This window comes from Daphnia pulicaria, chromosome 8, assembly GCF_021234035.1.
Source record: "Daphnia pulicaria isolate SC F1-1A chromosome 8, SC_F0-13Bv2, whole genome shotgun sequence".
Classification (NCBI taxonomy): domain Eukaryota; kingdom Metazoa; phylum Arthropoda; class Branchiopoda; order Diplostraca; family Daphniidae; genus Daphnia; species Daphnia pulicaria.
Window position 1 is genome coordinate 9577069 of NC_060920.1, and position 17047 is coordinate 9594115.

The 17047-nt window shown below is 42.0% G+C and overlaps 1 protein-coding gene across 4 annotated transcripts; it reads right to left on the minus strand.

Moving 5' to 3' along the window:
- Window positions 1-283: 283 nt before the first annotated feature.
- LOC124311299 (carbonic anhydrase 2-like) lies at window positions 284-16780 on the minus strand. 4 transcript variants are annotated; one of them, XM_046775736.1, is made up of 12 exons: window positions 16719-16780; window positions 12645-12843; window positions 12444-12579; window positions 12241-12328; window positions 11362-11468; window positions 8263-8336; window positions 2825-2875; window positions 2547-2711; window positions 2326-2476; window positions 2142-2247; window positions 1811-2038; window positions 284-1669 (listed from the first exon to the last, which is right to left on the minus strand). In XM_046775736.1, exons 6-12 carry the CDS (start codon window positions 8333-8335, stop codon window positions 1499-1501), a joined length of 945 nt encoding a protein of 314 aa, XP_046631692.1. In that variant the 5' UTR covers window position 8336; window positions 11362-11468; window positions 12241-12328; window positions 12444-12579; window positions 12645-12843; window positions 16719-16780; the 3' UTR covers window positions 284-1498. The 4 variants fall into 4 exon arrangements, with proteins under 4 accessions (XP_046631692.1, XP_046631694.1, XP_046631691.1 ...); XM_046775738.1 differs by having other exon boundaries at window positions 12645-12835; window positions 16719-16754; XM_046775735.1 differs by lacking the exons at window positions 11362-11468; window positions 12241-12328; window positions 12444-12579; window positions 12645-12843; window positions 16719-16780 and adding an exon at window positions 9682-10105.
- Window positions 16781-17047: the final 267 nt, after the last annotated feature.

A 17047-nucleotide genomic window follows, 5' to 3' on the forward strand; every position in this document is an offset into this window, starting at 1 on the left:
ATGAACAGTCGATGGCAACTTTTGCCCGCAGAACGTGCTGACACGACGATCGACGACGACAATAAGCGCGCCCCGCGTTCCTTGTGGAAATCGTGGAGAGAAAGAGACTCGGAATAGAAGCCATTCAAAAGATGATAACCAATCGTCCAAGTGAAGGGAAACCCAAAGTTTCAGGAGCCCTTAGCTCTTCCCCATCTGTGGTCTCATCAATAACAGACTGAAGACTTTCGCCATTGTGCCAAACCCAAAAGACAATGAGACAAAAGAAACAGCTAGATATATATATATTTTTGACGGCTTTTATTTCATAATCAATCAGAAGAGAATGGAATCAAAACACGTCGTCAATCACTTTTGAAATTTCATATGGGATAGAATAACGGACAGGAGAGATGTGTGGGGAAGAGGGTCTTTTTTTTAGTCTTCTATTTACATATATATATATTATCGTTTTTTAAAGGTCTATACAAGATTTTGACCCAGTGTACTCAACAACAGGATGCATTTAATACATGGGAAGAATCATTGGCCACTTGTGTTCAGCACAGTTCTTAACATCTTCTCTGCGACTCATTGTGCATTGTCTCCGACACAGTCAACGTCAAATTATTCAAAACGAAAATAAAAGTCAAAATGAATTTAAAAGGACGGGTCAAGTCAAGAAAACTCTAAATGAACCATTTCGGATTTTCTTGAAAAAAGAAAGAAAAATGAATAGGAAAAAGGACTTGTCACGCGCAACGTTTTGGAGGTTAGTATTATTTTTTAAATCGCGTTGGAACTTGGAAGGATGGTAATAATCAAGATTGTGCAGACACTACACATCTACCTTGAGCCTAACCGGTAAGGGTTTCACTTTTTTTTTCTTTTTAAATTAATTTTTTTTTTACATATCGTTTTGTCCAAATTTTAAACTTGAAATGAATCGATTTTTGTTTTCAATCACTAAAAAGAGACGCAGAATTCTCTGATCGCCTTGTCTTTGAATTCCTTGTCCAGCTATTTGTTAGATCACCATCTAATATCACTATTGGGTTAAGGAAAACAGTCAAACGGATAAAGAATTCGATAATTATTTATGTACAAAAACTTGGAGCTAATCAATTTCAAGCTCCAAAGCAGTTTCACGATGGCGATGAATTGTTGAGGGAAAAGATTCCCCCTGTCTTTTAAATTTGAAATACTAGTTTGTTTTTTTTTTGAAAAATATTGAGAACCTGATTAAAGTAGCGTGACACGACGGTTTCGGTGTTGTCGGAAATGGGGGAGAGGGGTATATGCGCAGGCCACTATTGGCTCCTCCTTAACCAATTTACAAAGTGTTTTGATTGCAAAGTTGAAATGATTTTAAGGGCATCTTTTTTTTCTTTTTTTTCCCTTGGGGTTTTTTCGTGTTGTTTGGCGGTTTCATTTATTATTTTTTAACGGACCATCGACTACTAGTTTGCGATGTTGGAGGCCCTTTGGCCTTTGGCTAAAGTTTCTTGTTATCGTTAAATTACAGAGCCAAAACAGCGACGATGGGCAGAAGGAAGGCGACCAAGGAAGCGATCATCTTGGTGGAAGAGGATCGGACGTGAACGGTGCGCCCCATCAACGGCTGCGCCGGTCGATAGTTGTTGACTAGAATTTCTCCGTCTTCGCCAAGCAATTGCCTGAACTCGGCCAACTGAAAAGGTATTTAGATGGTAGAATAAAAAGTCAGCACTTTCGACAATTCCGTTTGACATCGATCTCGTCCAACAATCGATAAGAGTGCGCATCTAAAACGACGACGGCCAAAGCGGAAAAATGAAAAATTGTAACAGACCTGGCTTTCAGAGGCCGTGATGGGGTCGGCAAAGACGGTCCAGACGACGATTTCTTGGCAGCCGGGCGTAGTCAGCGAGCCCATGTAGCGGTAAAACTTGGAAAGCGATTCCGGCAGGAGGTCGCGCAACGACAGAGTCTCGTTCAACTCCCATTCGTGCCCTTCGTGCACCACGTGATCCAGGACCGACGTGATGGGGTCGAAAGCCGGATTATCCTCCTTGGACGTCTGCAAACAGAGAGGCAAACAGACGTTCAATAAATTAAGATAATCACACTATTAAATGATGACCATCTTGACATCAGCCAAGCTCGGCTTCCATTTCCAGTACCTCGACAAAGACTCCGAGGACGGCCAGTCCGTCCGGATGCGAAGTTGCGTTGCCTAAACTGCCGTACTTTTTGTTGAAATGGACGAAATGCAATTCGGCGGCGTAACTGGGGAGAGACACAAAACAAACAACAATGAACGGTTGACGGAAAGGCGAAATCATTCTGCGAATAATTGGGTTTTACTGTTTGTTGTTGACGGTGTGCTCGCTGCCACGGTCACCCTCGGCTCCCCAGTGGAAGTGCAGTTGGGCGAAGATGAACTGATTAGTGAGACCCCCGTCTCTGACGAACGGCATCCGGTAGTCGGCGTAATTTTTCGGCAAACTCAACAAAACTGTCGGTCGAAATACAAGAAAAGTTATATTTTAATTGTTTGAAAAAGTTCTAAGAAATTTCACACATACCCGTGTGTCCGTTATTGATCAGCGTAAAGGACTTGCCAATCGTATCGTAATTTCCCAGATGGATGGGCAGGAAGTTTTGGGGCTTGGCTGTGGATGGGACGATGTCGATCGGCGACTGTTTGTTCCCACTGCACAAATCGTAGAAATTGTACCAATGGGACGGATCTATACAACACATAAAGTCACACAGAGTCAAGGTGAAAATTGATTACCGTAGTACAAAGTGATAATCAAATTATTTCTTTGCGTGTAAAAAAAAAGGGCAACTCTGCACTTACCGTCCTCTCCGGAATAAGCCCAATGATGCGAGCCGCCACTGGCCAGAATACCTGCACATAATAATTGAAACCGTCATGAAATGTCGCCAGGTTCTTTTATGACGTCGCTATTAATAAGTAGCTTAACTAAGACACAGATGACACACGGGTGCATGTCAAAGCACTGATTGCTTTTGCTCTATAAAGATGGGGCCGGGTGGTAATTATGACGAGAAACAGTCATCTATCACGAAAAAGAAGAAGAAGACAGGCGAGAGGGGAGTTTGGTAATGGCTTTTCTCGTTCCAGCGCAGAAAGAGATCAAAAGAAGAAAAAAAGGCTTTTCCTGCACATAGACAGACACACACAAGAGTTGGATGGGTCTTGTGGAAAGAGTCTTGTACATAGCTCTCGCTGATCTATCCCAGCATCTATCGATCGCCGATTGATCTCCAGTCTTGTGTGTTAAAAAATAAAAAGGAGAAGCAGAGAAACTCTTTGACGCTGCGTTTCCCCGTATTACCACGGTGTAGTAGTATCCATCAGAGTTCCAAGTCACGGTCCCGCTGCTACTACTACCCCGGTTTCCTTTTGCCAGTTTCTCTGGCAAAAGGCATTTGAAAGGTCTCGCGCCTCTCTAACCTAAATATATTATACCCGCCATTGATTTCCCATTTCCCCCTCAACGGGATTTTATTTTTTTTCTCCTTTTCTTGTATTTATTTTTTATTACTCTATCCATTGAATGTTTGATTCGTTTCGCCCATTATTTGTCACCCTAACTTTTCTGGACCCGTATTTCTTATTATCCCAATCTACGTCTATCTTTGGAATAAATCGCCGGACGAGAAACTTGGGAAATGTATGGCTTATTGCACGTGGAATCCGATGTGGATAAATCAAAGATTTAACGAGCACTGGGACTGGGGCTCGAGCTCACCGAGTCACTTCCGATCCTTGTTTTCTTCCACTCTTTTATAGGAGCTGTTGATACTTTCAAGATAATGACGGTCTTGATCTTATTCACGAGTTTAGTGCTATTGATTCTTTTAACTTGGAATCCTTTTAATCTTAGCACACAGGTTCTTACACCCACACATATTCTAAAGGGCAAAGGAAAAAATTCGTTTTAATTGCGCGCCGGAGGATTTCAGGGCGCCTCTAACCAGTAAGAGAGCTCCGCCTTGGGGCGATTAAGACTATCAAATAATGGCCAACATACTCACTCGACTATACAAGTTCGTACTCGGCGATTGAGCGGGGGGTTTGAAGACGATCTGTCGATCTGGTCCAATTGATCGAAATTCTCGGCCGTGAAAGGAACGAAAGGGAAAATCCGATACGAGCATTGACCGTGATAATATTTGGCAAGCTTTCCTCGCCGTTTTGAGCAACGCAATCAAAAAGAAACTTTTATTCCGCTCTTTCTTCGAGTGTGCGTCTGTTATTTTTGGCCCCCGTTCAAAATGTTTGAAAAAGAAATGGTTTTTTCACGACGAGGGATTTTTATCGATCGACAAGGTTTCCATCAGTTCGGGAGCTACAGCCGAGAAGAAGCCTACCGCAGTTCGATGTCCCCCAAGAATTTTCTACCCGCTATCTAATGCAGAGATACTCTCTCTCTCAAGGTTTCGATGAACTGAACATGACATCTTTTTCAAAGTCTCATCTTTTTGTCAAGATCTTTTACACACATGTTATAATTGGGTTATTTTAGGGCTTTCAAGTTGATATCTCAACATCTACAAAGAGGTAGATTTTGACGTGAATAAGACGCCGTCCGCTGGATTTACAGCAGATGAAATCCGGGGGATTTCAGAGACTAAATCAGAGATGTGGTACCCACCACATCTCGGACGCGATAGGAGCGAATCAATTTTTTTTTTGACGACTGTCGACGAGCACATCTTATCTCTTAAAATGTGTGTAGTCGTAGCTTCCGTCCTCATATCTCAGTCGTATATGGAGAGAGGCAGAGAGTTTCGTACGGCTGACGGTCCTCCCACGTTAAACCAGCTCGCCCATTTTGCTCGGCTCTTTCTTTCCTACTCCCGACTATAGACGAGGCCGTATCCCCATCTCCACTCTATGGCGACTGCTTTTGCTTACTACTACATCGTCGAGAGATGAAGAGATGCGAGGCGATCAATACTATATGCACTCTAGCTCCGGCAGCAGTCCCACGAAAGAAAAAGACACAGGAACACGATGGGGGCTAGCTATTTCTACTTTGCTACTACTTCACGTCAGCTCTCATTTTCTTTTACTTCATCTCGACAGGCGACAAAGCGAAACTGATCCTCCAAAGTTCCATTTCTTGCTCTCTCTACGGGCTGTTGTTGTTGTCTTACTAGAAGAGGCCACAAGCAATTGGTCGCGTCCCATTGGCCTTGGGTCGTTCTCGGCGACCGTGAAATGTTGGCCGAGCAAAGGTGGAACTTCGCTGTACCACGCGTTTCATTCTAGATAGTGGGTGGTGTCTATGACAACGAGTCAATGTCAGAATCAGACGATTTCGTCGTTTGTTTTTTCTTTTCTCTTACGTCACGCAACATAATCATCGAGCTCGACTTCATTCGGAGTGGTATTCACGAAGCAGTCTCTCACGTACAATCGGCGGAAAATGGGACAGATGTTTTTCTCGGTAGAAATTCAAGTCAATCTTGTACGTCTATCTATTTCGTTAGTCCTACTGTCTTTTGAGACCGTTCCGGTTACAATTGCAGTAATTGAAAAGGAAAGTCGACCCGAATGACTCCCATTAATCTCTAATCGCCTTTTATTCCGGCTACTGAAAACCAATCTGATCGTGACCGCCGCCGACTCGCTCCCGGCAACTACTTGAAAATCCATCAGCTTTATAGTCAGTTACATCTCATGAGAAAGGTCGATCGCAGGTCAAGTGCTATTGAATCACAGCACAACAGGATAAACACAATTCCAACGGCAATTTGATTTCATTGTCACCAGATCAAGATTTGACGTCAGACATGTACGATTATATAATAGTAGTAACGGGCCGCTATTCTCCATCCAGCTCCTTCTTCCAAGTGGGAAAGAAATACTTGGCAGGTTGTGGATTGAATTTCCAACCAAGTGTCATCCCTCTATATGTGACGATGACGCAGAGTAAACTATTGTCATAGCCAAACAATTCTTGGCTCAAGTTACCAGATCGACTCTTTGCCCCCCTCCCGTTCTCGCCGTATACATTTTGATTGATCCATTCCTCTCGGGGAAATGCATCACTCCCCAAATAATATACCCCAACGGCGACACGCAGCACTACTCGATTCGCTTCCCAACAATTTGAAACGAATTGCCCTGTAATCAACAAGAAATAAGAGAAACGAGACCTGTGGGGAGAGCCGATTCCGAGTACTATTTGCGATTCATTTCTCGATAACCCTAAAAACAACGAATTCCAAGGCGGAGACATAACACAAAAATAATAATAAAAAAACTCTTCTTGATCTCATGTAAAGATAGCGAAAATGATTTACAACAACATTTCCCCTTCGGTTTCTAATAACAGAACTGCAAAGCTAATATTTGACTCTTCTACTACGTGCTGCAAATAACAAAGGGAGTATAGCATAAAAGCAGCACGGCTGTGTGTATGCTGTATACTCCGATTTTTACAGGCCTCCCTTTGGCGGCGCTATCGATCAGATTCCTGTGGCTGCTGCTTGAACACACATTTCCATTCTATTACCTTTGCGTTTCTATCCATGGGTTTTCCCCCTCTGCTGACACACAGCTGCAATGGAAGAAGAATAACCGCTTTATTGTCACGAGAATGAAACCGTTACGCCTGCCGCCGACGGAGCCCTTCCAACTCATCGTGCACAATTCAAAACATATTTGTGGAAACTGAAACAGTAGTTCTCTTACAGTGTCACTAACACATCCGAGCGAGATGGTGGAAACGGAGAGCAATCGGATACGCGGGGATTGAATTCGTAGAGTATTTCTCATTAAAAATGCAAATAAAGAAACACTTCCGAGAGGAATGTATAAATAAAACGGTAGGAAACGGTTGGATTGAACTGGAAACTTGCCCGACAAACTTCTTGGGTTATTCTGGACGAATTGGATCGTATAAAAAAAATAAAGTAAAAGTGGAGGGGGGAAACAAGGGGAAAGTAATCACTCAGCGCAAGTCTTTTACTGTTTCAGTTGCGTGAGGGACGAAAGAGAGAAGAAACCACCAACAGGAAAAAGAAAAGAATAAAACGCGAGTTTTTCTTTCCGGGTACAAGACACACAAGACATTCAAATTTGGCGCGCTCTGGTCACATTTTCGAATGTTTCCTTCAATTCAAAAAAATCCGCCCGACATTTCACGAGAGACCCGATTTGGCCACGGATTTCGCCTTCCTCATCAAAGCGAATTCTTTTCTTTTTCTAACGGATTAACTCGACGGGAAAACAACAAACAAGATAATCGAAAAGGTCGACGTGATTTTGTCGGACACGTTGCAGACAATAATAAAAACACGAAACAAAAAGCAAAAGACAACGACCTTCTCAACTGCATTCGGTATCCGCCGAGTCGACTGTCTACGTGCGTGACTGTCGTTATTCCAACGTTCCTGTCATTCCTATTCGCGTTTCCGTCCCGTGTGTGTCCGCTACTAAGAGCCGCAAGGTTATCCGGCAATGGACAGTTGCCAGCGGGATACGCAAAGAAAAAAAAAACAAACAAAAAGGAAACTCTGGATTTCACCCAGTAGCCTAAAGAGCCCTGAAATACATTAGAGGCTGCTGCTGGGCTGCTGTGCACGCAAAAGCACTTGGCAAATTAGAAAATCTGACAATTAGAATGACATTTTGGTCGTTCTGGTTGGGTGTCTCAATGGCCTAGTTCTATCTCACCTTAATTGTGTCTCTGAACAATCACCAGCGGCCATTAAACCCCAAAATTTCGTTCACACAAATTCGGTCATGGTTAGAGTTGGATCAAAAATGATTGAGCTAATTGGCGATACCTTCTACCTCGGCCTCTTTTATTTTGTTTAAGTTTTATTCGTTCCTTTTTGTATTGCTGTTATATTTCTAAATAAACTCGACGCGTTCTACTAATCAACGAAGGTCGATTCAACCTTTAGCCGTTGGTGCACCGTGACAGCGTAAAGATAGAAACCGCACCCGTTGATTCGGAAATGTAAAAAATAAGTTTCCGGGAACGGAACGGGAAAAACAGAAAAAAGCTTTTTCTTTCTTTTTAAGACAGGGGAGGGTTTACCGTAGTAGAAAAATGTGGGGGGGGGGGGGGGGGGGCTTTTTGTTCGTTGTTAGTTGCGTCACGTTGACAAATGGCGGTCAGGAGCGTAGACAAGGAGGGAGAGTTGGGTAAGAGTCTTGTAATACATTATTAGGTCACTAAAGCGAGATCTTATGAACAACAAGTAGAGTTTAAAAAAGGAAAAGAAAAATAAAAGTGTCAATAAACTCACCGGTAGCCATTAAAATGAGGATGGAGAAAACCCCGACGGCCTCTTTCAGCATCGTTGAATGACGGGAAGACATTCTAAAAAAAAGAATAAAAACAGAGTCAGTGACACGATCAAATGACGACACAGGTGGAATAGACGGGCGAAATTCCCTGTATGCGCAGCACACATAGTAGCTGGAATATGAAGGAAAAAAAAAAGTGTTACAATAAGGAAAAGAAAAAAGCGCGAGATGATCATAACGATTGCCAGTCACGACTCTGTGCTGTAGACTATCGATCGAGAGGCGAAACCACGTCTCCGAGCCCCTCCCTTCCCTTCTGCGACAAAACTCCCGGACCGACCGCAGCTCGGAACAATACGTCATCACAAAAGAGGAGCAGAAAAAAAAAGAGAAACATTTAGAAGACATGAAGTGCATAGAGCCATCAAACTGAAATCAAGATTTGCACCATCATTTTACTTTTTAGAGACAACCGACCATTCTTACACTGTATTTTCAAAGCGAACGGGATAGAAGAAATTAAAAAAGATGAATGGATAAGACGTCGACAAATAGAAAAATGTTTTACGTCAAACTCGAGATTATTTTTTCGGATTTGATGAAATACTATCCGGTTTGGAGGGAGACTCTAGACGGACTGACGACAGCCGACCGATAGCCACAGAGATTGGATCAAAAGCGAAAGTTAAATATATTCAAAAACTTGCACACGCACACCTATTTCCTTGTCTATCGCGTTTCTACCATGGCTAACGGACTGAAGGCGACCTTGTCCTGAATTTTGATCGCCGAATATGGGAATCGTACGCACCATAATTATTACGGCGATAAGCCTCGATCCCGGCAGTGGTTCTATTCCTAGTAGTACCAACAAATAATTAGCGGAAAAAAAGGGGGATAGCTGTGCACACTTATCCTTGATTTAGCGTTTAACGACGTCTACCGGAAAAGCAGATAAATCTGCCAAAACAAACAGTTTTCGATCAACATCGCCCCTAAATCTCCTTTTGGACGGACAACAGGGAGCGAGTTGTACACAAGTGCAACAATGTCGCTCCAATACATTAACCCCTTTCACTCGACTTGTTGGTATAGATGTAGACAAGTCGAGAGATCAATGATAATTGATTGACTAAAGATCATGATCGAAACAAGAAAGAAATACAATTCTCGAGTGGTGGTGCTGCTACGTTACGCTTTGCACAGTATCCTGTTTCTTTTGCCAGAAACAGAAACGACAGAATGTCCGACTCCCTTTCGCAACATGTCGGCAAACTGACCGACGTCTGACAGATTAGTTTACATGGGATAGTACCATATCAAGTCAACTCGACAGAAAGTAGTATCGTCCGAATAAGGAGTCCTATCGGAGCTCCTGAAGAAAGAAAATTTAAATATTACGTCAAACACAAACTTACGGCTTTTAGTTTTTTCTGGCAATTTAATACGTCGCTCGCTCCGAACTGAAAATGTTACGGCACTGGGAAAACGAAAAGGGGAAAAACCCAGGATGGATTGGAAGGAGAACAAGAAGAACCAGACGATGGTGTTGGTGAAACGAGTCCAATTTTTGTGTTGTTTGAAAATTGGCGGGTACACAACGGAGAAATGAGAGCCGGAGGAAGAATTTCAGAGGGGGGAAAGCTTGTGGGGAAGACGGATGGAGAATCCAAACTGGGGTAACAAAAAAAAACAACACAAGGAATATTCTTTTAGGTGGTGGTAGTGGTGGTTTGTTTTGTTTTCGTTTCTCCCAAAGGTGTCTAGGTAAGTGACGGGTGGAAGGGCTCGGTGGGGGCCGATGCGTCGGTGGACGTGGTTCAGCGTCGACTAGCTCTCCAACCGGCACTCGGTTCGGTTTTTAAGTCCAACATGCGGACGGAATGGAAGGAAGGAGGAGAGAGGAGAAAGAGGGAGTCAAGTGAGAAACGGGGAGGGAAAGAGGGAGGAGCGAAAGACAGGCGCACAGGAGAGGAGGGAGAGATTCCGGAAGGGAAAAATGTAGAGGAGATATAAAAGGACGGGCAAAAAAAAGTAAGTCGGGAGGGTTGGTGGGATGAAATGTATAGAGAATAGTTGAGTCTAGTCTAACGACTACACCTTATTTTGTAGGACCCTAGCTACTCTCTCTACCACCCATTTTCTCCTCTTGCATCCACCACAGCTCGGATGGATGGAAGAGGTGGTGGAATTGATACGTAGGGAGAATTCATCGGAGAAAGAGAGGGGATGACGAACATGGTAGGTAGTAGACACAAAATCCTCAACAAAAGATCAACCGGTTAGGGCTAGTTGTTGAGGTCACCTTCTTCTTCTCCTGCCCACTCTCCCAGGGGGTGAACAGCTCGCAAGGTCAATAGACTCCCTAGAAAAATTGGTGTGTAGCGTAACATAACAACAATAACAAAATCTAAATGTTGGTTCCTCTTCCAAACTGGATGGAATATATGGGTCGAATCAAAATTGAATGACATAAGAATTGAATGACTTGGGGCTCCCCAGTCTCTCGACCTTGACTCGATGCACGTGATTCTTCCACCTTCACTTTTCAACCAGCGAAGGCAACGTCGCAAGGTTTTTCAAGCTCCTTGTCGCTAGCAGGGATTGTTGGGATTATTCGGAGATGATTGGCCCCGAGGACTTGGATCCCGAACGACATTCTGTCACCCCAACGATTATCCCTCCCGGTGATATTGTGATCACGTCAATCAAGTTGCCATGAAACTCACGGGCCGCCAATTCCCGACACACCAGTCCACTCAACTCCCTATCCACAAGGAGCCGGTCTAATCATTTTCTGAGCAGCAGGATTCCGTCGATTCTATTACGTTCTACAAAGCGATAGCCTTGATGACAATAAAGATCACGTGCTGCGATGACAGAATTCCGCAACACACAAAGCTCCCATTGCCCTCCTTGTCAATTCATTCGACACGGTCACATACTGCTGCAACCGGGAAAAATTGACGCGTACTGACCCTGGCCTCACTACGCAAAAGAAGATCTTAATATAATTCAGCATAATTAAAACTAAAGTGGCCAAGATAGATACAGGGAAGAATTGCATCACCATGTACGGGGTTTTATCAAGACTTTACCTACTTGTAGGCCTTTCGTTTTTCTTTTCTATCCGTGTGTGTGTGTGTGTTGGTCCGAGGATCTTATTTTGATTTTCTAGCCCGAAGCCTTTTTACAAAGGGCTGACCTAAAAAGAAAAAAAAAAAAAACTTGGAGAAAGATTTGAATAATGACGGGCATGTTGCCAAGGCTTCGCGAAATTAACTAAGGTACGATTATCGTAAGTATAGCCAAAGGATATAGAGTTCAACCGGTTGCTGATGACAAAAAAAAAAGACAAGGAAAATAAAAAGGAATGTTATTTAGGATTCATTGTTAAAAAGGGGTTTTTTCCGGAGGTTTTCTTTTCTTTCGTGCTTTATAATGCCTGGTACGTAATGACCGGCTCGCCGGTGACTAGAACAGACTGGTACCCTCGCCAATTCGTTTGGTTTTTCCCGACCGGGTGCAATCGAAAGACAAATAAATTGCGCTCGGAAAACGGTGTCAAAAATGCATGGCGCAATGTTACGTCTAAGGTATGCATTATGAAAGCAAGGAGAGTTTACGAAAGTCAATTGCAACTACTCATCAAGAAACTCTGGATCATCATGAATTATGTATACTGCTAGTCGCAATTACCATAAAAATTAATTGACCTGCGGATGGAAACGAATTTCACACATTTACAGTCGGCTGATGTTTACATTTACTTCATCGAGTACAGCAGTCGACTGTAGATCTTGCCCTCTAATAATATTACGGGCACGAATTTTATTACAGGAACTAGCAGCTCACTGGCATCATTGCCACATAATTTAATTGCTTTGATCATCCGCTAGTGCGTCAACAAGTGAAGAAAAAATTACAAATGACAACGCAGTTTACAAGAGCAGGCTAGAAAACTCGATTAAACTGACCTTGTGATGTGTGAAAAAACCTGTTTGGTGGAAAAATGGAAAAAAGCACGTGCTTTGTCACGATCTTCTCACGTCACGAGCCTCACTACTGAATTGAAAAAGGAAAACACGATAAAAATAATCAACTAAAAAAAAACCGGTTGATATTAAACTTGATCTTCCTTCAGATTAGATTAATAAACATAATAACGTCAACTCTATACCTTTTAAGGTGCCGTTTAAAACTCTACACATTAAATTTTGATTTTCTTTTATTTTCCCGAAACAAAGCGAAGCCGGTTACGTCTGGTTCAATAACGTTTAGCCTACAAGGAAAGCCTAGAAAAATCAAATTCAAACCTGGAATGAAAAAAATTAATTTGAATTTACGAAAAATAAAATTAGGACAAGGATAAATGCCACACGTTAGTCGATCGATGAAGCAACATGTCAGGCGAAGGTTGAAATGGCGGGTGTCATTGTCCGACGTTCGTGATCAGCAGTATCATTTAGTGATGGAAGGGGTTCCAGGACTTCCGTGTCCCGGCATCATCCTGTCGTAAAAAACTGCGCTGTTCCTTTACATGGCCACGAGAAATGATGCGTAAAGGATAGCCTACACAACTGGAGGGAATCAAAAGGACAGTAGGAAATGAATTAGAAAATCTGAATTAATATCAGGAGCCATTTTATAATAATAAATAATCATTAAAAAAAAGCGATTATCCCTATAACCGTCGCCGTAAATTTCACGCTTCAACCACACTTTTTTTAAATACTTTCCCCAGCGCTCTTAAGGTTAGGTTGAAAAAAACCAGCAAATAATTGTGTCGGAATTCGATAAGAATTCCGACTTTATTGGATTCGAGCGTCCCAAATTCCCCTCTGCACTTGAATTGTTTCCAGTACTTGTGTCTCAGTTTAAATCCATTCAAAGTCGTTTTCACAGAACCTGCAAGAGCTAAGCGCAAAGAATTACTTGCATAATATTTCACATAATAACCTATAGTTTAAAAATAGATTCGTTTCTACACTTTACAAAACTTTTTAGCTCAATGAACGCAGCAGTTTCTTTAGATCGGCGAACCTGGTATCGTAGAGTACGGGTGCACTCAAGACGTCAGGTGGGATTTAGTTATCAGTGGTCATGAGGTTCAGGACTGAATTAAAATAGAATTTGCACAACATGGAGCGGCACCAAGTTTAATCGTCCTTAAAAAATCTTCGGGGTCGTTCGTGAAAGTACATGACACGAATTACATAAGAAAATTGGGTTCACGGTTCTGCGATGCTCTACGAATTGGAATTACTTTATTCGTTTACAGCCAATGTGACTACTCATATTCTCCCTAGTGACAAGGGCATTTACGTTTAGATAACATATATTTATTTTTAATTAATAAATCATTAATATTTATGACAAGGAGGTTTTCATAAATTCGTCCCACGTAACTAAAGTCCGGGTATTCGTTCGCGAAAACAAAATCTTGGTTATAATTAAGTACACGCATCGAGCAATTTAAAAAAAAAACCTACACATAGTCATGTTTTAATTATTATTTGAAAGTCCTGTTGACGTGATTCAGATAACAATTCCGCTGGATTCCGGCACGATTGTTTGCGCGAAACCAGGTGCTGAGATATTGGTCAAGAAAAAGTTGTTTTCATCCTAACTGTGAAAATGACAGATGCGAAGCCCATGAGATGGGAAGATGCCAATGGCCAATTTAAATCAATTCGCCACGTACGCGCTAACGAAGATTAATATCATATTTTATTAACATTTAATCTTATTTCAGATACCGGCGGTTTAAGTCATTCCAGTACAGAAAAAACGACACAAATTTGTTTTAAGGATAATTGGATTACGTTGCAAATATCAGTAGAACACTACGCCGTTTGAAAAACCAAAAAGAACCTTTATAACCTTTGTGCCAACCCGTCTGTTTGAAGGATTCCATTTCCTGCCAACAACCAAACTTTTTTCTCCCCAAATGTTCTGTTTGATCTTCCAACATCACACGCAAGTCCATTCTATAAAACTGTTGGGGCTCATCGTCTAGCACACGCAAAAACCCACTGCAGCTTAACAGTCTGGGGGGGGGGGATTTCAAGTTCATTAAATAGAAATGTTCTATCAAAGGTCACAGTGATTAGAAATTCAAATCTTTCTTTGTCTTATTCGTTAAATCGCACGACGAGACCAGCTCGGCTTTGATCGTGAGGCGATCGATAACGATCAAGTGCCAAGCTTTCGGAACGCGGGACCGAGGAAACCAAATCAAAAAGATATGGCCATCGGTGTTACATCGAGCTCGAGGGTTTGTCAAACAGCAGAGATGCAAGACACTCTCGAATCGACTTGACCTTTTCTACAGAAGGACAACAGAATAGATCCATAGGCATTTGTTCGAGAGGTTCACAAAGTACGGTCGATTGACTACTCGATACACTTCTCGAGTGGGAAAAAAAACGCACCGAAATCAATTCAACTGGAACTCGGCTGAACGTCGTCCGGTCATTTAGTATGTGGAAAAGTTACAAAAAAAAAGGAGATTGAAAAACATAAAATAGCCACTGCTGTCACTTTTCGAGCGAAACTCCACCAGTCAATGTAGATTGATTGGTCGGATGTCGGACAATAGTGAAAAATATCTCTTTCTAGCCCGGCAAGTATATCAAGCTGTCGAGGAAACTGTCCCCTGACTTGCCCCGTCCCGCTGGTACCAGCAATTTCGCAAAGAGGTTTATCGAAACGTCCGTCGATGCGTTGCCTGGCAACAACTACATCATTTGATTAAGCAGAGTCTCTCTTATATAGAGAAAAAGGACGAGTATAGGTGAACGCGTTATTCTCGCTATCCGACCTGATTAAATGAAATGCCCATAACTTTTCTTTTCCTTGTCTGTAGCGTGCACAGAGCTCATCAGCCGTCTAAATCAATAATTCCAACAAGGACGGCACATAAATCTATACAGTGCATAGGCTATTTTCCTATGTCTTTCCCTGCGCTCGGAGAAATGGACGATAAACAACGATCAAAACTAAGAGGGGGATAGCTGTTGTCAAGGCCGGCTTATTCACAAATATCGGAAGCGGATTATAGGCGCAAATGAAATTTACTCGAATCAATTGTGGTGTATGTAATACCGACATACTAGACGATATGGGCTGCCTACTCTTTGGCTAATTGGAGTCTTCCTCCTCTCTACCCCCCAGCGATCACTTAAGTGACACCACAATGAAATTACAGCGACAAGAAGGACAAGTTGGATGGTGGTGCGCGAGAAAGACAATCATGTACCGTACCAGGGCTCCGATCAGATCCGATTTCCTGATGTATGTCGATGACACGGGACCCTCTATTACTTCGACATGGCACTGACTATTAATCGATAAGCATTAGAATTGGACGCGCGAGAACGGGCTAATTGAATCAACACCCCTTACTATGTTTTCTTTACAGCCAGTCTGGCCAGTTGCTAGTTCTAGAACGCACTCTAAACAACGAAAAAGACATTCAATTCTCCCCACCCTATCAAGGCCGCAATCCAGAGAGAGACCTAGTTTCTACGGAACTGAATGATGATAGATCGATAACGAAATCGATCGATGGTGATGGATGAATGTCGCATAATGAGCTCATGGATATAAAGGCTTCTATTCACAATGTTACATCGACTGACTATAGGTCTCGGACTTCGTTTGCAAACAGGAAATAGAAAGAGATGTACAGCCCTTTTGTGTTGGCCAAATTCGAATATTTCTCTGCATTCATAAGAAGTAATCCCTGTCAGATCATTTCAGTCGGAAATAATGTGGAATACATGTATGGACCTAGCAGGTCTTTCCTGTTGGGCAAGACTTGCAAGATTGATTTCCATCATAAAAGATGTATTCCATCTGCTAGCGAATGAAAGTTCGTAAAATGCGCTATGCTCTGCACTCGTAAAGAAAGGGCCCGAAAAAGAAACGTCCCTGCCAACAGATATTTGCAATAACAAAATACGACACCACAAAACTTGGGAACAAGACAAATAGATAACAATACGGTGTGAAACGCGATCGATAGAGCAAATAAAACTAAAAGAGAATGTTTGATAATAAAAAAGGGAAATCGAAAATGGAAAGAGATGAGAATTGGACAAGGAAAAACAAATCCCCCCAGAGACTTTGTTTTACTATATACTGGGCACTTTCCATAATAATCAGATTCACCATCTTTCAAGTCAAATGTATACTCAATTTTCCATAGTCGACAAGAAGACATGGCAGACCATGAGCAACTGTTATAGAAACTGGAAAGGCCCAATCGGTAGGAATAAATCGAATTGTGCATCCAACAAATCGTCTTACTTTTTTTGAATATATACGGACAGATTTACAGAAGTACCTCGTAACGTGAGATATTTTGTTATTGCATTTTCTAATAAAACAAATAGGCTTTGGAAAGAGCTAGTTATAATTCAAAGTCAAAATTACAAAAGATGTGCAATACCTGGATTTGTCGAAGTTAAAGTGAGCCCATTACCAGTTGAATATTGATATCCTCAATTTCAGCATCTACGATTTAGAAATATAAATATAGTTAAATGAGATTATCCTGCATTTAAAGAATACTTAGAATAGAAAGCAGTTGTATGGTTACATATGACAGCAATTACCACTAGATATCAACACAGTAAATAATACCTGTATGGCTGTATACAAGCTTCCAACGATCTCGAGTACAGCTTCGAAGGGCTTAGTTACATCATAATTATAAGGGGATTCTTAAGCTAATCCAGCTATCCAAAGTATCCAAAGTGCTCAGCACACGTGTCGTAA